At 40.5% G+C, this 18005-nt stretch overlaps 1 protein-coding gene across 1 annotated transcript in view; it reads left to right on the top strand.

The window, feature by feature from the left end:
* The window catches only part of nkd1 (NKD inhibitor of WNT signaling pathway 1), a 40617-nt gene extending 29630 nt beyond the window's left edge, over positions 1-10987 (top strand). Inside the window, exons 5-10 of the mRNA XM_088993005.1 lie at positions 298-383; positions 527-622; positions 3849-3996; positions 5706-5787; positions 7052-7185; positions 9039-10987. Of these exons, the coding sequence (XP_088849131.1) occupies positions 298-383; positions 527-622; positions 3849-3996; positions 5706-5787; positions 7052-7185; positions 9039-9574 (1082 nt within the window). The 3' untranslated portion in view covers positions 9575-10987. The remainder of the gene's footprint in view (positions 1-297; positions 384-526; positions 623-3848; positions 3997-5705; positions 5788-7051; positions 7186-9038) is intronic.
* The last annotated feature ends 7018 nt before the right edge of the window (positions 10988-18005 follow it).

Here is an 18005-nt window from a genome sequence, read left to right as displayed (position 1 = left end):
CTTTTGACTTGAATAGAGACGAATTGATGATACTAGTGCAGCGTGTTCGACCGGGAACAAATTCCTCGCGTGTTCTACATACTTGGCAATAAAGATGATTCTGATTCTGATATATTTTACAAACTATTTTTTTTATTGGGGCGACTGGTTCTGGCTTTGGACTTTTTGGGGGAGTTGGCATATTCTCCCCGTGCCTCTGTGGGTTTTCTCTGGATACACAAGCGACAACCTCTCCTCAGGTCAGGGCCACACACACTGTTCGAAGCTGATTATTTTCATCTGTTTATATGTCTGCAGTGGCTCTGCCTCCGGAGAAGACAGACAGCTGCTGCTTGGCGGACAAGATGATACAGGAGCGGGATGGCAAGCAGGTCCAGTTTGAAGTGAGTTTGTCACTTTATCCACACGAAACGTGACCATGATTAACTTCCACGAAGAGGAAACCGGGCCAGGCACACTGACACGGAGACATGCATACACCTACAAATTCTCATACAACCACATCAGTATGTATGTGCTTTTCCAGGAGCTGGAGTGCGCTGTGTCCATGGAAGAGGATAATCGTCAGGAATGGACGTTCACCCTCTATGACTTTGACAACAACGGGAAAGTCACCAGAGAGGTAAACTGTCTTCTCCCAGAAGACTTGGATGTGGTTTAAACTCTGGAGGCGCAAGTCTTTGATTGATGAATGAACAAGTAAATCAGACAAACATCTGTCAAGAAATCCCAACCCACATGAACATCTGGGATTTTCTTTTATTAATCAAGCTGGAGATCTTAAATTTCACTCATAAAACATCAAAGAATGAGCACATACCTCCACCAAGGCTGAAATCCTTCAGGGGAGGTGGGTGTCTTGTGACATGCTAACTAACAATAGCGAACATCAACAAGATTCTTCACTATGTTCTGTTTGTGTGGGGGGGACAAGCAACAAAATGCAAAATGTGCACTTTGTGCTTTTACCTTGAAGCACATTTAGCCCGTCCTCGCAAGTCACGAGTGTAGTTCATTGGATGTGAACGGGTCACTAAAAAGAAAACATATCAAGACTTTCCGAGAATTAAGTTATATTTTGACCACAAAAAAAATATATATTTATTTATAAGTCTTCTTGTGCCTGTCCCAAGCCCGGATAAATACAGAGGGTTGTGTCAGGAAGGGCATCCGAAGTAAAAGCTTGGCCAAAACAAACATGCGGCTCAAACCTGGAGGACACTGATTTGCTGTGGCAACCCCTTGAAAGGAAAAGAAGAAGATGTATTTATTTGGATTAGTCTCGCAGTGGAGACATTTACACTTCACAGCAGCAAAGTGATGAAAGTAAGAAGAAAGGAAAGGAAGAAGTAGAAAAACACATTTCTGGAGCTGCCGTAAAGGGAGTCACTCGCCATATTGAAGTCAAAACAACAACAAAAAATACATAACGAATAATGTGACACTACACAAAATACGATTCTAGATGAAAGAGGAGAGGATCAAAGCGTCATTTTCACCAGTGAATCAAGGACGTCATGGTGAAATGCGCACGTGTGCTACAAGCTAAATGTTGAAAGCAAACATAAAGGTGTAGCATCCATTGCCGAAAAGAGATTGTCTCACATCTCCACATAAATCCGCTTCAATTCCAAGCCGCGGCAGTTCTACATACGCATTGGCATATTATTATTATTTATCTATTTATTTTTTTGCTTGTTTGTTTATTTATTTTATTTATTGCTTAAACATGTCATGATGTTCACCACCAACTGAAATGGGCAAAATGCATTTTTTTGTCACCGAGGAGATTGAGAGCAACAGAAAAATGGGCCACTAAGGCAAAAATGAGATGGAGGAGTGCAGGATCCAATGAGAAAAGCGCCAATGTGTACATGATAGTAACATGCTGCTGAATTAGTAGTGGGGGGGGGGCGACAAAGGTCTGATGTGGAGCCACCACACCCAAATGAAAAGTCTCCTGTCAAAAACCCTCTCCAGACCCATTTCGCCTTTCCTTGCTGCCAGGGAACCTCTGCCTAGTGCCTGTAGAGATTGAAGAGAACACCCAGAAAGTTTTATGTTGTGTGTATGTGGGGCTGTTGCCGACAGCTCCTTGCCTCGCGAGACGGCAGACGCTTTCTTTCTTCTCGAGCTCCTTTTCATGTTGTCACGCCACAGAAGATGTTTTTCTCCTTGGTGTCTGTACCTGAAACTGAAATGTGCTCTCATTCCAGCATATTTAGCTCTTTGTGAAGGGAGGGATAATCTGATAAATTGTCAGCCATTTACAATAGAACCCTGTTGATCACAGGCAATGTGTTCCAAAGCCACCCTCCGCAGCTGAAAGTCCACATTACAGAGACACAATGTTTATCAGACTGAACGGTGGAACCTTGATTTCACAAACAGAGAGCCAATGGACGATGTATTTAAAAGAGAGGAAGTGTGCAATGGTTGTCAAAGTCTGTTTTCTTTTTACAGTATTGACAATGTTATACAGTGATACCTTGGCTTACGAACTTAATTGGTTCCCAGACAGTGTGTGTAAGGCGAAAGTGTGTATCCCAATAATTAATTAAAAATAATTTAAAATAATTAAAAATAATTCCTCATAGGAAACCATTAAAATGAGAATAATCCGTTCCCAGGTCCCCATAAAACATAATTTTCTACTTTCTAATTTTCTAAGCCTTAAAACTACGCAATATATACCAGACAGAGTGTGTAAGGTGAAAGGTGTGTATCCCCAAAAATAATTTCCCATAGGAAATCATTAAAATGAGAATAATCCGTTCCCGGGTCCCCATAAAACATAATGTTAAGCAGATTCCTTACTTGCAAGTCATGTGACTTGCAAGTTTCCCCATAAAACATAATTTTCTAATTTTCTAAGCCTTAAAACTACACACAATATACCCTATTTTATGTATAATAAATGTGCTATGGTATTGTAATTAAAGAAATAAACTGTACTTTATAATAAAGTCGTTTTATTTACCTTTGTGATGGTCGTTGATGGCTTTTGGAATGAACTGGCCGGTTTCATCAGCATTAAAGACTTGATGAGGAACGATGCCTTCTTCTTTCACCATCTTAAGTAAATGATCCCTTGTAGGTGCTTTCTCTGCGATAATTTTACCTAGTTCCTCATTGATTGTGTTCTGTTTAGCTGGGTTTATAGCTTTTTGCATCAAGTGTACAGATGGCTTGTGTGGGTTATTTGTGGAGCCTGATTGATGGGATAATTTAAACTTGCAGTCTTTCAAAGTTGAAACGAGTCCAAATTTCACTGTTTTCTATCCATTTTCTCATTCTCTCTCTGTCGTCTGCCTGTCTCTTTAATGTTTAAACCCCTCCCCCACCCTCCTCAAAGTCGGCTGCCATATTCTTTTTTGCAGAACGGCCTCACTCTCTCACTGTCTGTAATCCCCACCCCCTCACTGCTGTGTTCTTGACCAATAACGTGGCTTTAACCGCAGACTGGGAGCGGGGAATACAGGACAAAAACAGTCGGCTGCCATTTTGTTGTTAGGAGAACTGGCTCGTTCGCAAAGGACACATCACTCATTGTGGCGTTCCGTGTATATCCCGAAAAATAGTTTGTATGCCAAGGTAAAATTTTCATAAATGTAACGTTCGTACACCGAAATGTTCGTAAGCCAAGGGGTTCGTAAACCGAGGTATCACTGTATTGTACTGGCTGTTTTTGGCTCCACAAAAACAGCCCAAATTAATTTTCCACTGAAATGGATGTCTTTAGAAGTCAAAATCAACTCAGTATTTGCCTGTAAAATTGTGATTCCACACTATATCCAGCATTGAAACAGTAACGTTAAAATGAAGTGTGCGGGATTATCTTTTTGCAGGACATCACAAGCCTCCTCCACACCATATACGAGGTGGTGGACACCTCTGTCAATCATTCACCCAGCAGCAGTAAGACATTGCGGGTCAAGTTGTCGGTGGCGCCAGACTCCAGCCAGAGATGGAGGAGTTGCACGCAGGGTGGCGCAGGTAACCTTTGGATTTGTGCGTTAAAAATTGTTACATTCATCATTGGGAATGTGATGGATTGAATGACAAAAATATGTTGATCATTCTTGGGAAAATTATTGTATTTTCCAGTGTTTAATTCGCACCGGAGTATCAGGCGCACCGCCAATGAATGGTGTATTTTCAAACTTATTCCATAGATAAGGCGCATCGGAGTATATGGCGCACCTTCGATGAATGGAAAAAAATATTCCAACAATATTATAGAAATATATAAATAATATATGAATATTATATTAATATAAAACACATATAAAGCTCAGATAAATACAGAGGGTTGTGTCAGGAAGGGCATCCGATGTAAAGACTTGGCCAAAACAAACATGCGAATCAAATCTCTGAAGATGAGGGACACTGATTCGCTGTGGCGACCCCTTAAAGGGAAAAGCCGAAAGGAAAAGAAAGAAGATTATAGAAATATATTAAAAAAATTTCATTTTTTTCCACGGGCCACATTGTAGTTCTGGTTTCCTCTCGAGGGCCGTTATGAATTTGGGGAACCCATTATAATGTTTAAATCCCTTCAAATATTACATATAGAGCACACAGCAAATTAATGAATAACTCGTTTTCAAATCTGAAGTCAAGAATAATGACTTTTATTGTGGTTGACATCCAAAAATATGAAATTTTGGCTCAGATTTTAGCAATCATCATGGAATTTAACAAGTTTGATTTGCTTTCGCGGGCCGAAAAAAATGATGTGGCGGGCCGGATTTGGCCCGCGGGCCTTGACTTTGACACCTGTGTTATAAGGCGTTAGAGTAGAGGCTGGGATTACGCACTACTTCTGTAGGGGGAAATGGATTCAGTGGCTGCTACAAAACAAGTAAGATAAAGTGGTCAAAAATTACTATTTTCAATAATATAAAGAACCAGAGTTTTAATGGTCCAATATGTGAAGGTTTCCTTAAATGAAGTCTGTGAATATTGCCCCCCAAAATACAGAAACGTTGTGGAAAATGTCTCTGTCTATGCTAAAATACACAAATTCAAAAATTAAGTGTACCATAAAAAAATTTAATATTGCGGGGAATGTGAGTGAAATAAACTTACTTAAAAGTAAATAAAATAAAATAGAAAATAAATAAAAATGGGAAGAAATGTTCTGAAACAACTAAATATCAATCAGTTAAAAAGTAAATAAAAAGTAACCTAAAATTAAAAAATGAGGATAAAACTATAAAAAAAAAACGAGTGAAAAGCGATCCATAAAAAAAATATAGATTCTGTTCACCTTTCTTTCTGACGACTCAACAGGACGTAAAAAGTAGCACAAAAATATACATCCATGTATTTTTACCCGCCTCCGTCCTCTTTTTACAGTTATAAATACCCCTCAAGAGATTCCGACATCGCCTGTTTGCCTTTATGCAAATTTCAGCCTACGTCAGATCTGCCGTCTTTAATCGCTAAACTATTTCTCAAGTCTCTTCTAACTCTTCTTCCCATATTTAATGTAGAAGATGCCGGCAATTGAAAATTGAATAAATGAAGCAGTGTTTTTTTTTTTTTTTTTCCTTCTTCCCCCTCCTCTGTAGATCTTCAAAGTAAAAACCCGAAACAAAGGTTGCTTTCTTCTTGTGTGACTGTTGTTGTTGTTGTGTGTGTGTGTGCGTATGCGTGTGTGAAGTTCTCATTGATAATAGCCTTCTGTTCCTCACACACAGATGCGTCCCACCCAAGGGAGAGAAATGATAAGTGCGTCGAAGACCCCAAAGGCGTAGACAAGAAAAGTCGGGCGCTCATAAGGTAAATCTGCACTTTTGCCTCTTGTACTTGTTTTTTTTTTTTTTTTTTTGCGTCCGTCACCCAATGCCTGTGAAAATGTTTACTTGGCGTGTTTGTTTCGGAGACCTGTGATTTTCCCCGTCTCCTCCGACAATGGCTGCCTGATCACAAGAGAGCGCTCGTTTGGCCTGTGACGAACCTCTTAAAGGAAAACCGACACCATTTTTTTGTTTCCTAACTGACATCAGAAAAACGTTTTATAGCATCTAAAATACCCAAAAGTATGATATTTTTAGTCAAATGCAAAACACCAATAAAAATGAGTTTAAAGTGTCCCAAAACTACTTCAAAATGACCTCGGAAATGGCGAGTTTCAGAAGGTCCCGCACCCTTGTTCGTGACATCACGCCAGGACGTCGTCTTGCCTTGCTCGAGAATCAAAACAATGGCTTCAGATTCGGTGAAGATGCTTTCTTGTTACTCATCCAGTTATGAATATGATTCAAATTGTTTTGAAGAGGAAAGCATAAATATTTGCAATCGATCAAAGAAGTACTCGCATATCAATTCAAGCCGTCTGGACTCCCATGTAGCGTCCCAGAAAATGCACAAAATTGCGCCCAAGCTCCGTTGGAAATGGGCTGATTTGTCTGCTGGGAATTTGTGTCAACTAGTATCAAATAGTAGTCTTGGTGCAACACACAACGATTCACCATCGCATTATTTATGTGTTTTCCTTCTAATTTCGCCATCAACGCGGATCAACATGATGTTTTCAGACCAAACAATGTACCCAAAATGCATTGTGTGTCACTTTCTCGGTCAGGGGCGTTCCTTCAGTGACGTGACGTCAGGAATCGTCACCAACTCAAAAATAAGACTTCCTGAATATTCAGTGTGAGTCTTAAAACATAAAATATAGCAACGTATATGCGGTGGAATCTTTGTAAAATACGCTCAGTAGAAGTCATTTGAAGTGATTTTGCAAATTATGGACACAACTTGACCGGAGGCGTCAGTTCTCCTTTGAAGGACAACTGACGTGACGTCACGAACAAGGGGGCGGGACCTTCTGAAATTCGGCATTTCCAAGGTCATTTTGAAGTAGTTTTGGGACACTTTAACTCATTTTTATTGGTGTTTTGCATTTGAATAAAAATATCATACTTTTGAGTATTTTAGATGCTATAAAACGTTTTTCTGAAGTCAGTTAGGAAACAAAAAAAATGGTGTCGGTTGTCCTTGAAAATGATTGGCGGTGCTTCCCTCCCGCCCCCGTTCACAGGCGCCATCACAGCGACCAACATAGCCACGCCCAGCCGGGCTGCCAACGCCACTGCGTGGACGAGAATCTGGAGCGACGGAACCACTACTTGGACCTGGCTGGCATTGAAAACTACACATCTCGCTTTGGAACAGGTGAGAGAACCCTCCCTAACGAGTGAGTCACCCGAGTATCACATCCTTGCGGGATGTGGGTGTTTCGACACGATAATGTCATCCGGTTCTTGCTCGAAAGTGGCACTGTATCTTCCGTCAAGGTGTCTTACGAGTCCTCAGTGGTGAGGTAAAGACGCTCCCCAATTTACGAACGAGACACGTTCCGAGCGGTCGTTCGTAAGGTGAATTTGTTCGTAAGTTGCTTCAGTGCTGTATTTTGTGTGGAATGTATGTTTAAAGGACAACCGACACCCCGTACAAATTTCGGCCATAATTTGTAAAATCACTTCAAATGTCTTCTACTGAGCGCATTTTACAAAGATTCCACTACATAGAGCTATATTTTACGTTTTAAGACTCGCACTGAATATTCAGGAAGTCTTGTTTTCGAGTTGATGACGATCCTGACGTGACGTCACATTCGGAACGCCACTGACCGACAATGCGACACCCAATGCATTTTAGGCACTTTTTTTCATCTGAAAACACAGTGTTGATTGCGAAATTAGAAGTAAAACTACATAAATAACACGCTAGTGAATCGTTGTGTGTCGCACCAAGACTACCAAACGCATAAAGAAGGTGTTAAGTGGACACAAATTCCCAGCAGACGAATCAGCCCATTTCCAATGGAGCTTGTGCGCCATCTTGTGCATTTTCTGGGACGCTACATTGGAGTCCAGATGGCTCGAATTGATACGGAAGGACTTCTTTAATCGATTGCAAACATTTATGCTTTCCTCTTCAGAACTGTTTGAATCATATTCATAACTGGATGAGTAACAAGAAAGCATCTCAGAATCTGAACTCTCTGAAGCCATTGTTTTGTGTGTGTCCTGGCGTGACGTCACGAACAAGGGGGCGGATCCTTCTGAAACTTGCCATTTCTGAGGTCATTTTGAAGCAGTTTTGGGAGACTTTAAGTCATTTTTATGGGTGTTTTGCATTTGACTAAAAATATCAGCCTGCGTGTTTTGGGTATTTAAGATGCTATAAAACGTTTTTCTGATGTCAGTTAGGAAACAAAAAAAATGGTGTCGGTTGTCCTTTAAGCCAAACACTGAACCAGGAAGTATAAAACGCAGACCCTCTAACAGTGGTAAAATAAATTCACACCTACTGTAGTACGACGACATACAGTAAAGTCTCGTTATATCGATATTCAAGGGAGTCCGAAAAAATATCGATATAACCGGGACTATCGATATATCCGACCCTGTTTGCATGTAATTTTCTCCGTGCGTGCATAGATATAGTATCGATATAACCGGGACTATCGATATATCCGATATCGATATAACCAGACTTTACTGTATATCCTTGGGTCTACTCAAGCTGCTGGCACGTCATTACTGAATGACGTGCCAGCAGCCATTACTTTTTGTTATACATCGCGTCCTCCTGGAGCGTCAACTGCGAAGACGGATTTCCTCCCCGCCCACATACTCTACGCAGCCAATCATAAGCGAGCTCTGCGGATCTGGGCCTAAACTTGTTAGTTTACACTTCAGCATCGCTCGGCGCTGATTGGTCAGCGTTGGTGTCCGTCGCGTAAACGTCCATTGAACCCTTGAAACCTCCAATGTGTCAGTTTGCATGCGTGTGTGTGAAGCACGGTACGCAGACAATCGCAAGCGAGCTCGGCCGGAAAAATCTAACTTACGGCATCTCTGTCCGAACATTTTTCAGCATATTGTATCCACAACAATGTTTTTATGTACCGTTTGTCGTAACTTGAATGTTCTTAAATTGGGAGGCGTCTGTAGTGTGAAAAAAAAAAACAATAACCACGCCGCCTCAAATATCCACCCTCTGTAAATGTGTCTCTAAAGCGACGACGGAGCAGACCAAGGCAGAACCCCAGACACGTTCGTCCAACCAGACCCGCTCCAGATCCCACGAGCCAGAAAACGGCCACTCCCATCATTCGCAGCCTCACCATCATCGCCGTTTGCAAGCTCCCACAGAAGTCAGCCCACCCGGGGGTCTCAACCTCAGCCGGACGCGCGGTCAAGACTCCGGGAAAGCCGCCGTTCGCTCGCCCAAGACCCACGGCCGCACTCCCCCCGTTCAGCTCAGCGGCAGGGTCATGCGAAGCAGGGGTCTCCCAGCTCCCCCGGTACTCTCCAGCCAGATGCCCCCTCACCAGTCATCCGCCCCTTACCGCAAGCACAAACAGCGCTCCAAGGACCACCAGGCATGCCGGGCAATCGGCACGCTGGTCGGGCCAGGGGTGGAGAAGGAGCAAGTAAAGGAGATGCCCGGGGTTCTGCTCTACGAGGGGCGTCTAGCGCAACTCGTGCAGCGGCACGAGCACCACCATCACCACGAACACCACCACCATTATCACCACTTCTACCAGTCTTGAACACCCACCCCCACTTTGAGACCCTCGTAGAGATTCTTTGACGTAGAATGGGGGAGGAGGTGGTGACCAGGGTAGTTGAGTTGGGATTAAGAGTGCCACTACCACCGTGAACAACACTGTTGCCAACATTACTTCTAGTCCGGATCTCGTGTCCAGCTTTGTGGTGCTTCGCTCTTACCAATTCTTCCAGTCCTAAAATGTCACCTCACTTCGACACCCTAAAGGTAGAAACCGCCACCCCTGAATGAGTGTCTGACCACATTAGGACTTTTTGGAAACCTCCTGGTCAATGAAAGAAAGTGCTTTTTCTCATTGAGAACGATCCCTCACTTGGAGACCCTGATTGATTTTCTTCAACACAGGAAATCAGGGCAAGAGTACTTTCACAATCCTAGGACCAGTTCTGAACGGCCACACCACTCTTTGATACAGAAACACAGGGTGGATCCACAGGAGTGGGACCATCACCACTTTCCAGTCCTCAATGGCGTCTCCACCCGTGGCCTCCGGGGATCTTATCTTCACAAGAAATGCAGACGCAAGTACTGAGGGTGACACGGGAAGTCTGAGGGGATGAGAGAGGACGCGGGGGTCTTTCGTTAGAAGATAAATCAGTGTTATTAGAGGATTTAGGACTACAGTAAGGAGGAGGATCATGGCTGGCCATTGTGGGACTATTAACGACTTTCTGATTCTGATTCTGAGACCACAGAGGACCCACCTTCCAGCAAGCTAGTACTCCTTTTTTTACACAGTTATGGTGCCCATGTTGGTTTGTTGCTGCAGCCCACCCATCAGAACTTTTCCAGACCACTAAACCAAGAGGCCGAAGCAAGACTGTGATGTAGGAATGAACACTTATGAAGGAAGATGTGTGAGTGTGTCTGTCTGTCTGTCTGTGTGCGCATGTGTGTGTGTTGTGACCTTTGTGTCTGTCAAAAAAAACATTCTGTGGCCGTGCTAGTATTTAAAGTGGAAAATGAAGAATCCGATTTGAGTATCCCGAAAAGTTGGAAGAAAAATGCCGAGGAAAAAAAAATCCAGAATCTGCTGCTACCTCTAATTTAATCCTCGTTTTTCTTTTTTTTTTTTTTTAGTTTTTTCTTCAATTTGCAGTAGTGCTTGTTACCGTGACTAACTCTGACTGTGTATGTGTATATATATGTCTGTATATATACACACACATATATCATATATGTATGTATAGGTGTGTATATACAGGTAACATTCGAGTTCCGTTCCGAACAAACGGCCATAAGTTGAAATGGTCTTAAGTTGAAATCCATTCAAAATGTTGAATAGAGACTCGGAGGCTAAATGACTCGCAAACTCCCCCTCTTAAAATGTTAAAAATAGGATCTGGTGGTCGTAAATTGGGCTGGTCGTAAGTCGGATGTTGCCTATATATATATATATATATATATATATATATATATATATATATATATATATATATATATATATATATATATATATATATATATATATATATATATATACACACAGTAAAGTCTCGTTATATCGATATTCAAGGGAGTCCGAAAAAATATCGATATAACCGGGACTATCGATATATCCGACCCTGTTTGCATGTAATTTTCTCCGTGCGTGCATAGAAATAGTATCGATATAACCCGGACTATCGATATATCCGATATCGATATAACGAGACTTTACTGTATATATATATATATATATATAGTTTTTATAAGCTTTATTGATAATGTGACATCGACCCTGTAAAATAATGTTTTTTGCTTCCACTTTTGTACGACTGTGCAGAATCTTTTTGTATTACAACGACACGCTCTCTCTCTTTCCTCGTCTTTTTCTGGTGTCATCTCGCATGCCCATCTGTTTACACTTTTATACCACATGATCACTGTTTTGTTTGTTTTTTTCTTGATTTTTTTTTTTGTTTTTACCACCAAATGTCTTTAAGTCCCAACTCTCAACAGTGTTCTGTCAAATAACGCAATTCACATTCACAGAGCTAATTTTTGCTTGACTTCAAAGGACATTAACCGGATCGTAGCAGATTGAGCAAAAATAAGGACAAAAATAAATAAAAAATAAGAACAAATATAAATCAAAAGCAATTAAAAAAAAAGATAACCTCATTTTATACATAAAAGGGAAGAATGAGTGTTAAAACCCATTTATGGCTCAGGATTCACCTAATCACATTTTTTTCCTGAGGATGTGGGTCTGCCATTTGCAGATTTTTTTTTGGTTTGTTTTCCTAAATTGCAGCTCATGTCATGTTCATTGCTTCTTTTTTTTTTTACAAGACCCGAAGATGCTATAAAATGGTGCCAAAGCCCTATTTCTTTTAGCAAAGTGGTAATTGGTGTCAAGGAAGTATGTTGGAGCAATATAATGCAACTGTTCCAAGATCTTTGTACTGTATTTCGGGGAAGTGTGTGTTTGTCTGGGATAGGCTCCAGGGCGCCCGCGACCCTTACGGATAATAGATGGGTGGTTAAAATGCCAGGAAAAGTTAACATGTTTGTCTTTTTTTGGGGGTGCTTTTCTTGTTATAGTGCAGTGCTAAGTCCGCACTCATGAAAATGTATTAAAGTCGCTTGAAGATATTCAAAGCATATTCAGCAACAATGCTGTGGCATTAATTATTTTAAAAGTACAAAATACAGTGATACCTCGGTTTACGAACCACTTGGCTTACAAACCTTTCGGTTTACGAACGTTAAATTGATGAAAATTTTACCTTGGAATACGAAGTATTTTTCGGGATACACACGGAGCTGCCACAATGACTGATTCTCGTTCTCCTAAAAGAAAATGGCAGCCGGATTGTATTGGTCCTCTATTCCCCGCCCCCAGTCGTCGGTTAAAGGCACGTGATTGGTCAAGAACGCAGCAGTGAGGCGGGGGGGGGGTTACAGACGGAGAGAGAATGAAGCCATTCTCCAAAAAAGAAAATGGCTGCAGTCCTCTAGCTGTCTTGGGTCAAAGCCACATGATTGGTCAAGAACGCAGCAGTGAGGGGAGATGGTTTAAACATTAAATAGACAGGCAGACGACAGAGAGTGACAAAATGGATAGAAAACAGTGAAATTTGGACTCGTTTCAACTTTGATCGTTCAAAGGCAGAGTGTAGACTGCAAGGTTAAAATATCCCATCAATCAGGCTCCACAAATAACCCACACAAGCCATCTGTACACTTGATGCAAAAAGCTATCAACCCAGTTAAACAGAACACAATTGATGAGGAACTAGGTAAAATTATCGCAGAGAAAGCACCTCCAAGGGATCATTCCTCAAGATGGTGAAAGAAGAAGGCTACGTTCCTCATCAAGTGTTTAATGCTGATGAAACCAGTCACTCCATTCCATCAAGCCATCAACGACCATCACAAAGTTAAATAAAATGACTTTATTATACAGTAGTTTCTTTATTATACATAAAATAAGGCATCGTTTGTGTAGTTTTAAGGCTTAGAAAATTAGAAAGTAGAAAATTGTTTTATGGGGACGTGGGAACGGATTAATCTCATTTTAATGGTTTCCTATGGGAAATTAATTTTTGGGATACACACTTTTCGCGTTACACACTCTGTCTGGGAACCAATTAAGTTCGTAAGCCAAGGTATCACTGTATAGCATTACAAGAAAAATGTAGTTCATCTATTCATGCACCTTAACTCATTCACTGCCATTCATAAATTTATTCAGGGATTGAAAATATGTCCTAGAGCGCCATTCCCAAAATTGTTTGGGTTTTGTTTTTCATGCATTGGTGCTGATAAAGCGCTACTCAGACCTCTGGCAATGTTTTTCACTTCCACAAGGGGGCATCATTTCATTTTTTCCCCCCCATGTTAGCGCTTTGTTCCAGCTTCAGCTGTTAAGGCACTATGTAAACCACTATGTATGAATTGCATTGTATTTTGGACAGCCACCCTCACATTTCAATCTCATATAACTCCAGACACATATCATTTAGGAATTAACACCTTTTTTCCTCATGAAAGAAGAGAGTCTAAGCTTTCTCATGCTGGACTGCATGTTCATGTGGTCCTGAAACTCAATATTCTGTGGGTCTTGGAATTCAAGTGACAAATGACAAAAACCCTGGCACTGGAGTGGACACGTCTGGCAGTGAATGCATTAACATATTTAAGAATGACACTTTTTTTTGTGTAAACCTGTAGTTTTTGTTTTTTTTTTTTTTTTTTTTTTTTTTACAAATATTTTAATGAGATGTGAAAGTCTCATTTTGTGATACCGATGATAATATATTTAATTTATGAAGCAGAATCTCCCGCTTCCCATAGCAGTTACAAAACAAATCACTGAATATGACAATTGGTAATGATGCATTACTCTTCCCTATTAACTTCTCCAGTTTGAAGGCATCCATTCAATTTCATCACGACAATATACAAGAAAAAAACATCAAACGTTACTTTGAAGCCGCTGCCACATTGTTGACTCGTGATTTGCACGTGTCAGTCCCGTGTTGCATTCAAAGACAACTCTTGTGATCAATCGCAGGTGAGATCAGAAGCGCAATCTGCTTTAGGCGCTCTGATGAATGACCCGGATTGAAAACAAGCTCAGATGTCTTTTTCATTATTTTTTTTCTTTCCCAGCTGCTTTTTGTCCTTGTTTCAAGTTTAACCAATTCACTGCCAGACTTGTGCAAAAATGGGTCCATTCCAGTGCCAGGGTTTTTGTCATTGTCACTCAAATTCCCCGACCCACAGAATATTGAGTTTTAGGACTACATAAGTATTCAATACAGCGTTAGAAACCTAATACTCTCTTCTATAATCCGAGAAGAAAAAGTTAATTCCTAAATTAATTGGGTCAGGAGTTATATGAGCTTGAAATGAGGATCCTTTTTTTTGCGGGTGAGCTGCAGCAGCCGCATGCGCCAGCGTTGACTCAACCCGAAATAACTCAAATAGATCGAAAGATAGCTAGCTAGCTAATAAATAACTAATATATAGCTAGCTAGTTAGATAGCGAATAGATAGCTAGTTAGATAGCCAGCTAGCTAATTGGATAGCGAATAGATAGCTAGCTAGGTAGCCAGCTACCTAACAAGCCAGGTAGCCAGCCTTTCAAAACTCAGTAACATTTTTGTTTCCTAACTGACATCAGAAAAACGTTTTATAGCATCTAAAATACCCAAAACACGCAGTATATTTTTATTCAAATGCTAAACACCAATAAAAATGGCTTAATGTGTCCAAAATCTGCAAAAAATTGAGCTGCAAATTGGGCGTTTTCAGAAAGTCCCGCCCCCAGTTTGTGATGTCACGCCCAGACGTCTTGCATTGCTTGTGAATCAAAACAATCGATTAAAAAATTTATTCCGTGCCATTTTGAGGCAACATTGGGGGAAAATGTCTCACCCAAAAAGAGGTAGAAAATGGCGTCCAAGCTCCTGTGATAAATTAATCAGGCCGTTTCCACAGGCTAATAAATTCCTTCCATGGAGCTTGGTCGCCCTCTCCTGGTGGCTTTTTGGTGCAACACGAGGTTTTCAGACCAAACAAGTACAGTAAAATACATTGACGTGATGGAATGACTGCTACAATGCGTCTTTTTTTTTCGGTCAGGGGCGTTCCTTTAGTGACGTCACGTACGGACTCGTCACCAACTCAAAAACAAGACTTCCTGAATATTCAGCGCAAGTCTTAAAACGTAAAATATAGCTATATGCGGTGGAATCTTTGTAAAATACGCTCAGTAGAAGTCATTTGAAGCCATTTTACAAATTATGGACACAACTTGTCCGGAGAAGTTTACATTGAGAAGCTTACATTGTCAATAAATGTTTTTTTTTAATCATGGACGCCATGCGTTGTCTCTTACAAATGCTTGGTCTGAGCCGAGAAAAAGTGAAACAAAGTTTTATCCTGATTTTTAATTGAAAATTAGGTGTGCGCGTTATACACGTGTCCGCGTTATACTCGAATAAATACAGTATGTACAGTTGACAGCCAGTGTCAAAATGGCCGCCCCCAGAGATGGACAAAAACAATTGTGTTTTGCTGCTTGATTCACGTTCCACCAAATTCAATATGAATCACAATGCTGTGTTTCAACTAGTCGGGTTCCGCATACAACATATTATTGTAAAGTAACATTTGACTTGACTTTCCTGTTATATGTTTTGTAGCCACAACATTTTCCAACTCATGTAGTTTACTCATTGCTTAATTTATTGGACAGCATATCTGTGCCGAGGTGGTGGATTAGCGTTTAGGGGCCACGTACCTTTTTTTTTTAATTAAAGTATCACCCTGTTATTAATAATTCTGACCTTGTTGTTTTCTGTTTGTTATACACAAGGAGTCACTAACATGGTGACTCCTAGACGAATATATTATCAACACAAATTTTGTCTCAATATATTAACTCATTCATTGCCATTCATGAATTTATTCGGGAATTGAAAACATGACGTAGAGCGCCATTCCCGAATTAGTTCAGGTTTAGTTTTTTCATACTTGCGTGACGATAAAGCGCTGGCCATGGCCTCTGGCAATGTTTTTTTTTTTTTTCCACAAGGGGGCAGCAGTTCCCTTTTTTTCCATGTTAGCGCTTAGTTCCAGCTTCAGCTGTTGTTCAATTGCTATATAAATCAATATGTATGAATTGAAATGTATTATATCATCAAGTGTTTAATGCTAATGAAACCGGCCACTCCATTCCATCAAGGCATCAACAACCATCACAAAGGTAAATAAAACGACTTTATTATATCATACAGTTTATTTCTTTAATTATAATACCATAGCACATTTATTATACATAAAATAAGGTATGTTTTGTGTAGTTTTAAGGCTTAGAAAATTAGAAAGTTATGTTGTATGAAGACCTGGGAACGGATTATTCTCATTTTAATGGTTTACTATGGGAAATTAATTTTTGGGATACACACTTTTCGCCTTACACACTCTGTCTGGGAACCAATTAAGTTCGTACGCCAAGGTATCACTGTATTGATTTATTAAGGGGCATACAATGTAACGCTGTCTCCGTGTTGTATTTGGGTTGTCACCAAAGTTCAACGAGTTCCTAATATCCACATGACGCCCCTGTTAGTGCCCTCTGGAGCCCCTTTCCCAGCCCCACCCTCAAAAAGAGACAATGAATGTCATTGTAGCAAACATTCCTCTTTGCATTTGCTTTCAGGCAAATGCTTTCATGTGCACACATCTAAAAGAATAAGGAAGGAGAAGGTCCCGAAAATTGTGGCCCTAGAGGGGAAATTGACTTTACACATTCATTATTATTATTTTTTTTTTGTAAGACTTGCAACACGCAATCATCACATGTGATGAAGAACAGTTAAAAACTTCCATAACCTGGGAACTTCTCCAGCCACATACCAAATCCAGTAGGGTCTGAGTCGTCTTCTGTGACCATGTGGAACAGGAGTCAGGAACCTTTTTGACTAAGAGAGTCATAAAAGTAAAATATTTAGAAATGTATTTCAATGAGAGCCACACACACACACACACACACGCTAACACACACACATGATTTTAACAAAATGTCAGAATTTAAAATAACTTTGTGATAATGCTCACCATTAATAGGAATACTTTTCCGTTCCTCATGATTGGTTAAAAAAAAAAATCCAGCCAAACGATTGGAATGAAAGATAACTTGCCGGGTCCATACCGCTCGCTAGCCTTCACGCTGCTTATTAGCTTGCATGCATGCTTTCTGCTGTCTCTCACAAAAGTACAGTGATACCTTGGCTTATGAACTTAATTGGTTCCCAGACAGTGTGTAAGGTGAAAAGTGTGTATCTCAAAAAATAATTTCCCATAGGAAACCATTAAAATGAGAATAATCCGTTGCAGCGTCCCCATAAAACATAGTTTTCTACTTTCTAATTGTCTTAGCCTTAAAAGACAACCGACGTCACTTTTTTCTTTTTTAAATGATGTCAGAAGAACGTTTTATAGCATCTAAAATACCCAAAACACGCAGTATGATATTTTTCATCAAATGTAAAACACCAATAAAAATGACTTAGTGTCCAAAATCTGCAAAAAAATTGACCTGCGAATTGGGCAATTTCAGAAAGTCCCGCCTCCAGTTCGTGACGTCTCGCCAAGGCGTCTAGCATTGCTAGTGAATCAAAACAATTGCTTCAGATTCGGAGAATATGCTTTCTTGTTACACATTCAGTTATGAATATGATTCAAATAGTTCTGAAGAGGAAAGCATACATCTTTGCAATCGATTAAAGAATTTATTTGTGCCATTTCGAGGCAACATTGGGGGGAAATCTCTCCCCCAAAAAAAGAGGCACAAAATGGCGACCACCTGTGGCCACCTCCGTTTCCACAGGCTGATAAATTCCTTATATGGCGCTTGGACGCACTCTTCTGGCGGCTTTTGGGTGCAACACGAGGTCCCCAGACCAAACAAGTACAGC

This window comes from Hippocampus bargibanti, linkage group LG03 (genome assembly GCF_051943395.1).
Source record: "Hippocampus bargibanti isolate YZ-2025 linkage group LG03, ASM5194339v1, whole genome shotgun sequence".
Classification (NCBI taxonomy): Eukaryota; Metazoa; Chordata; class Actinopteri; order Syngnathiformes; family Syngnathidae; genus Hippocampus; species Hippocampus bargibanti.
Note: the sequence above shows the minus strand (reverse complement) of the source record. Positions and strands in the feature narration are given on the sequence as shown.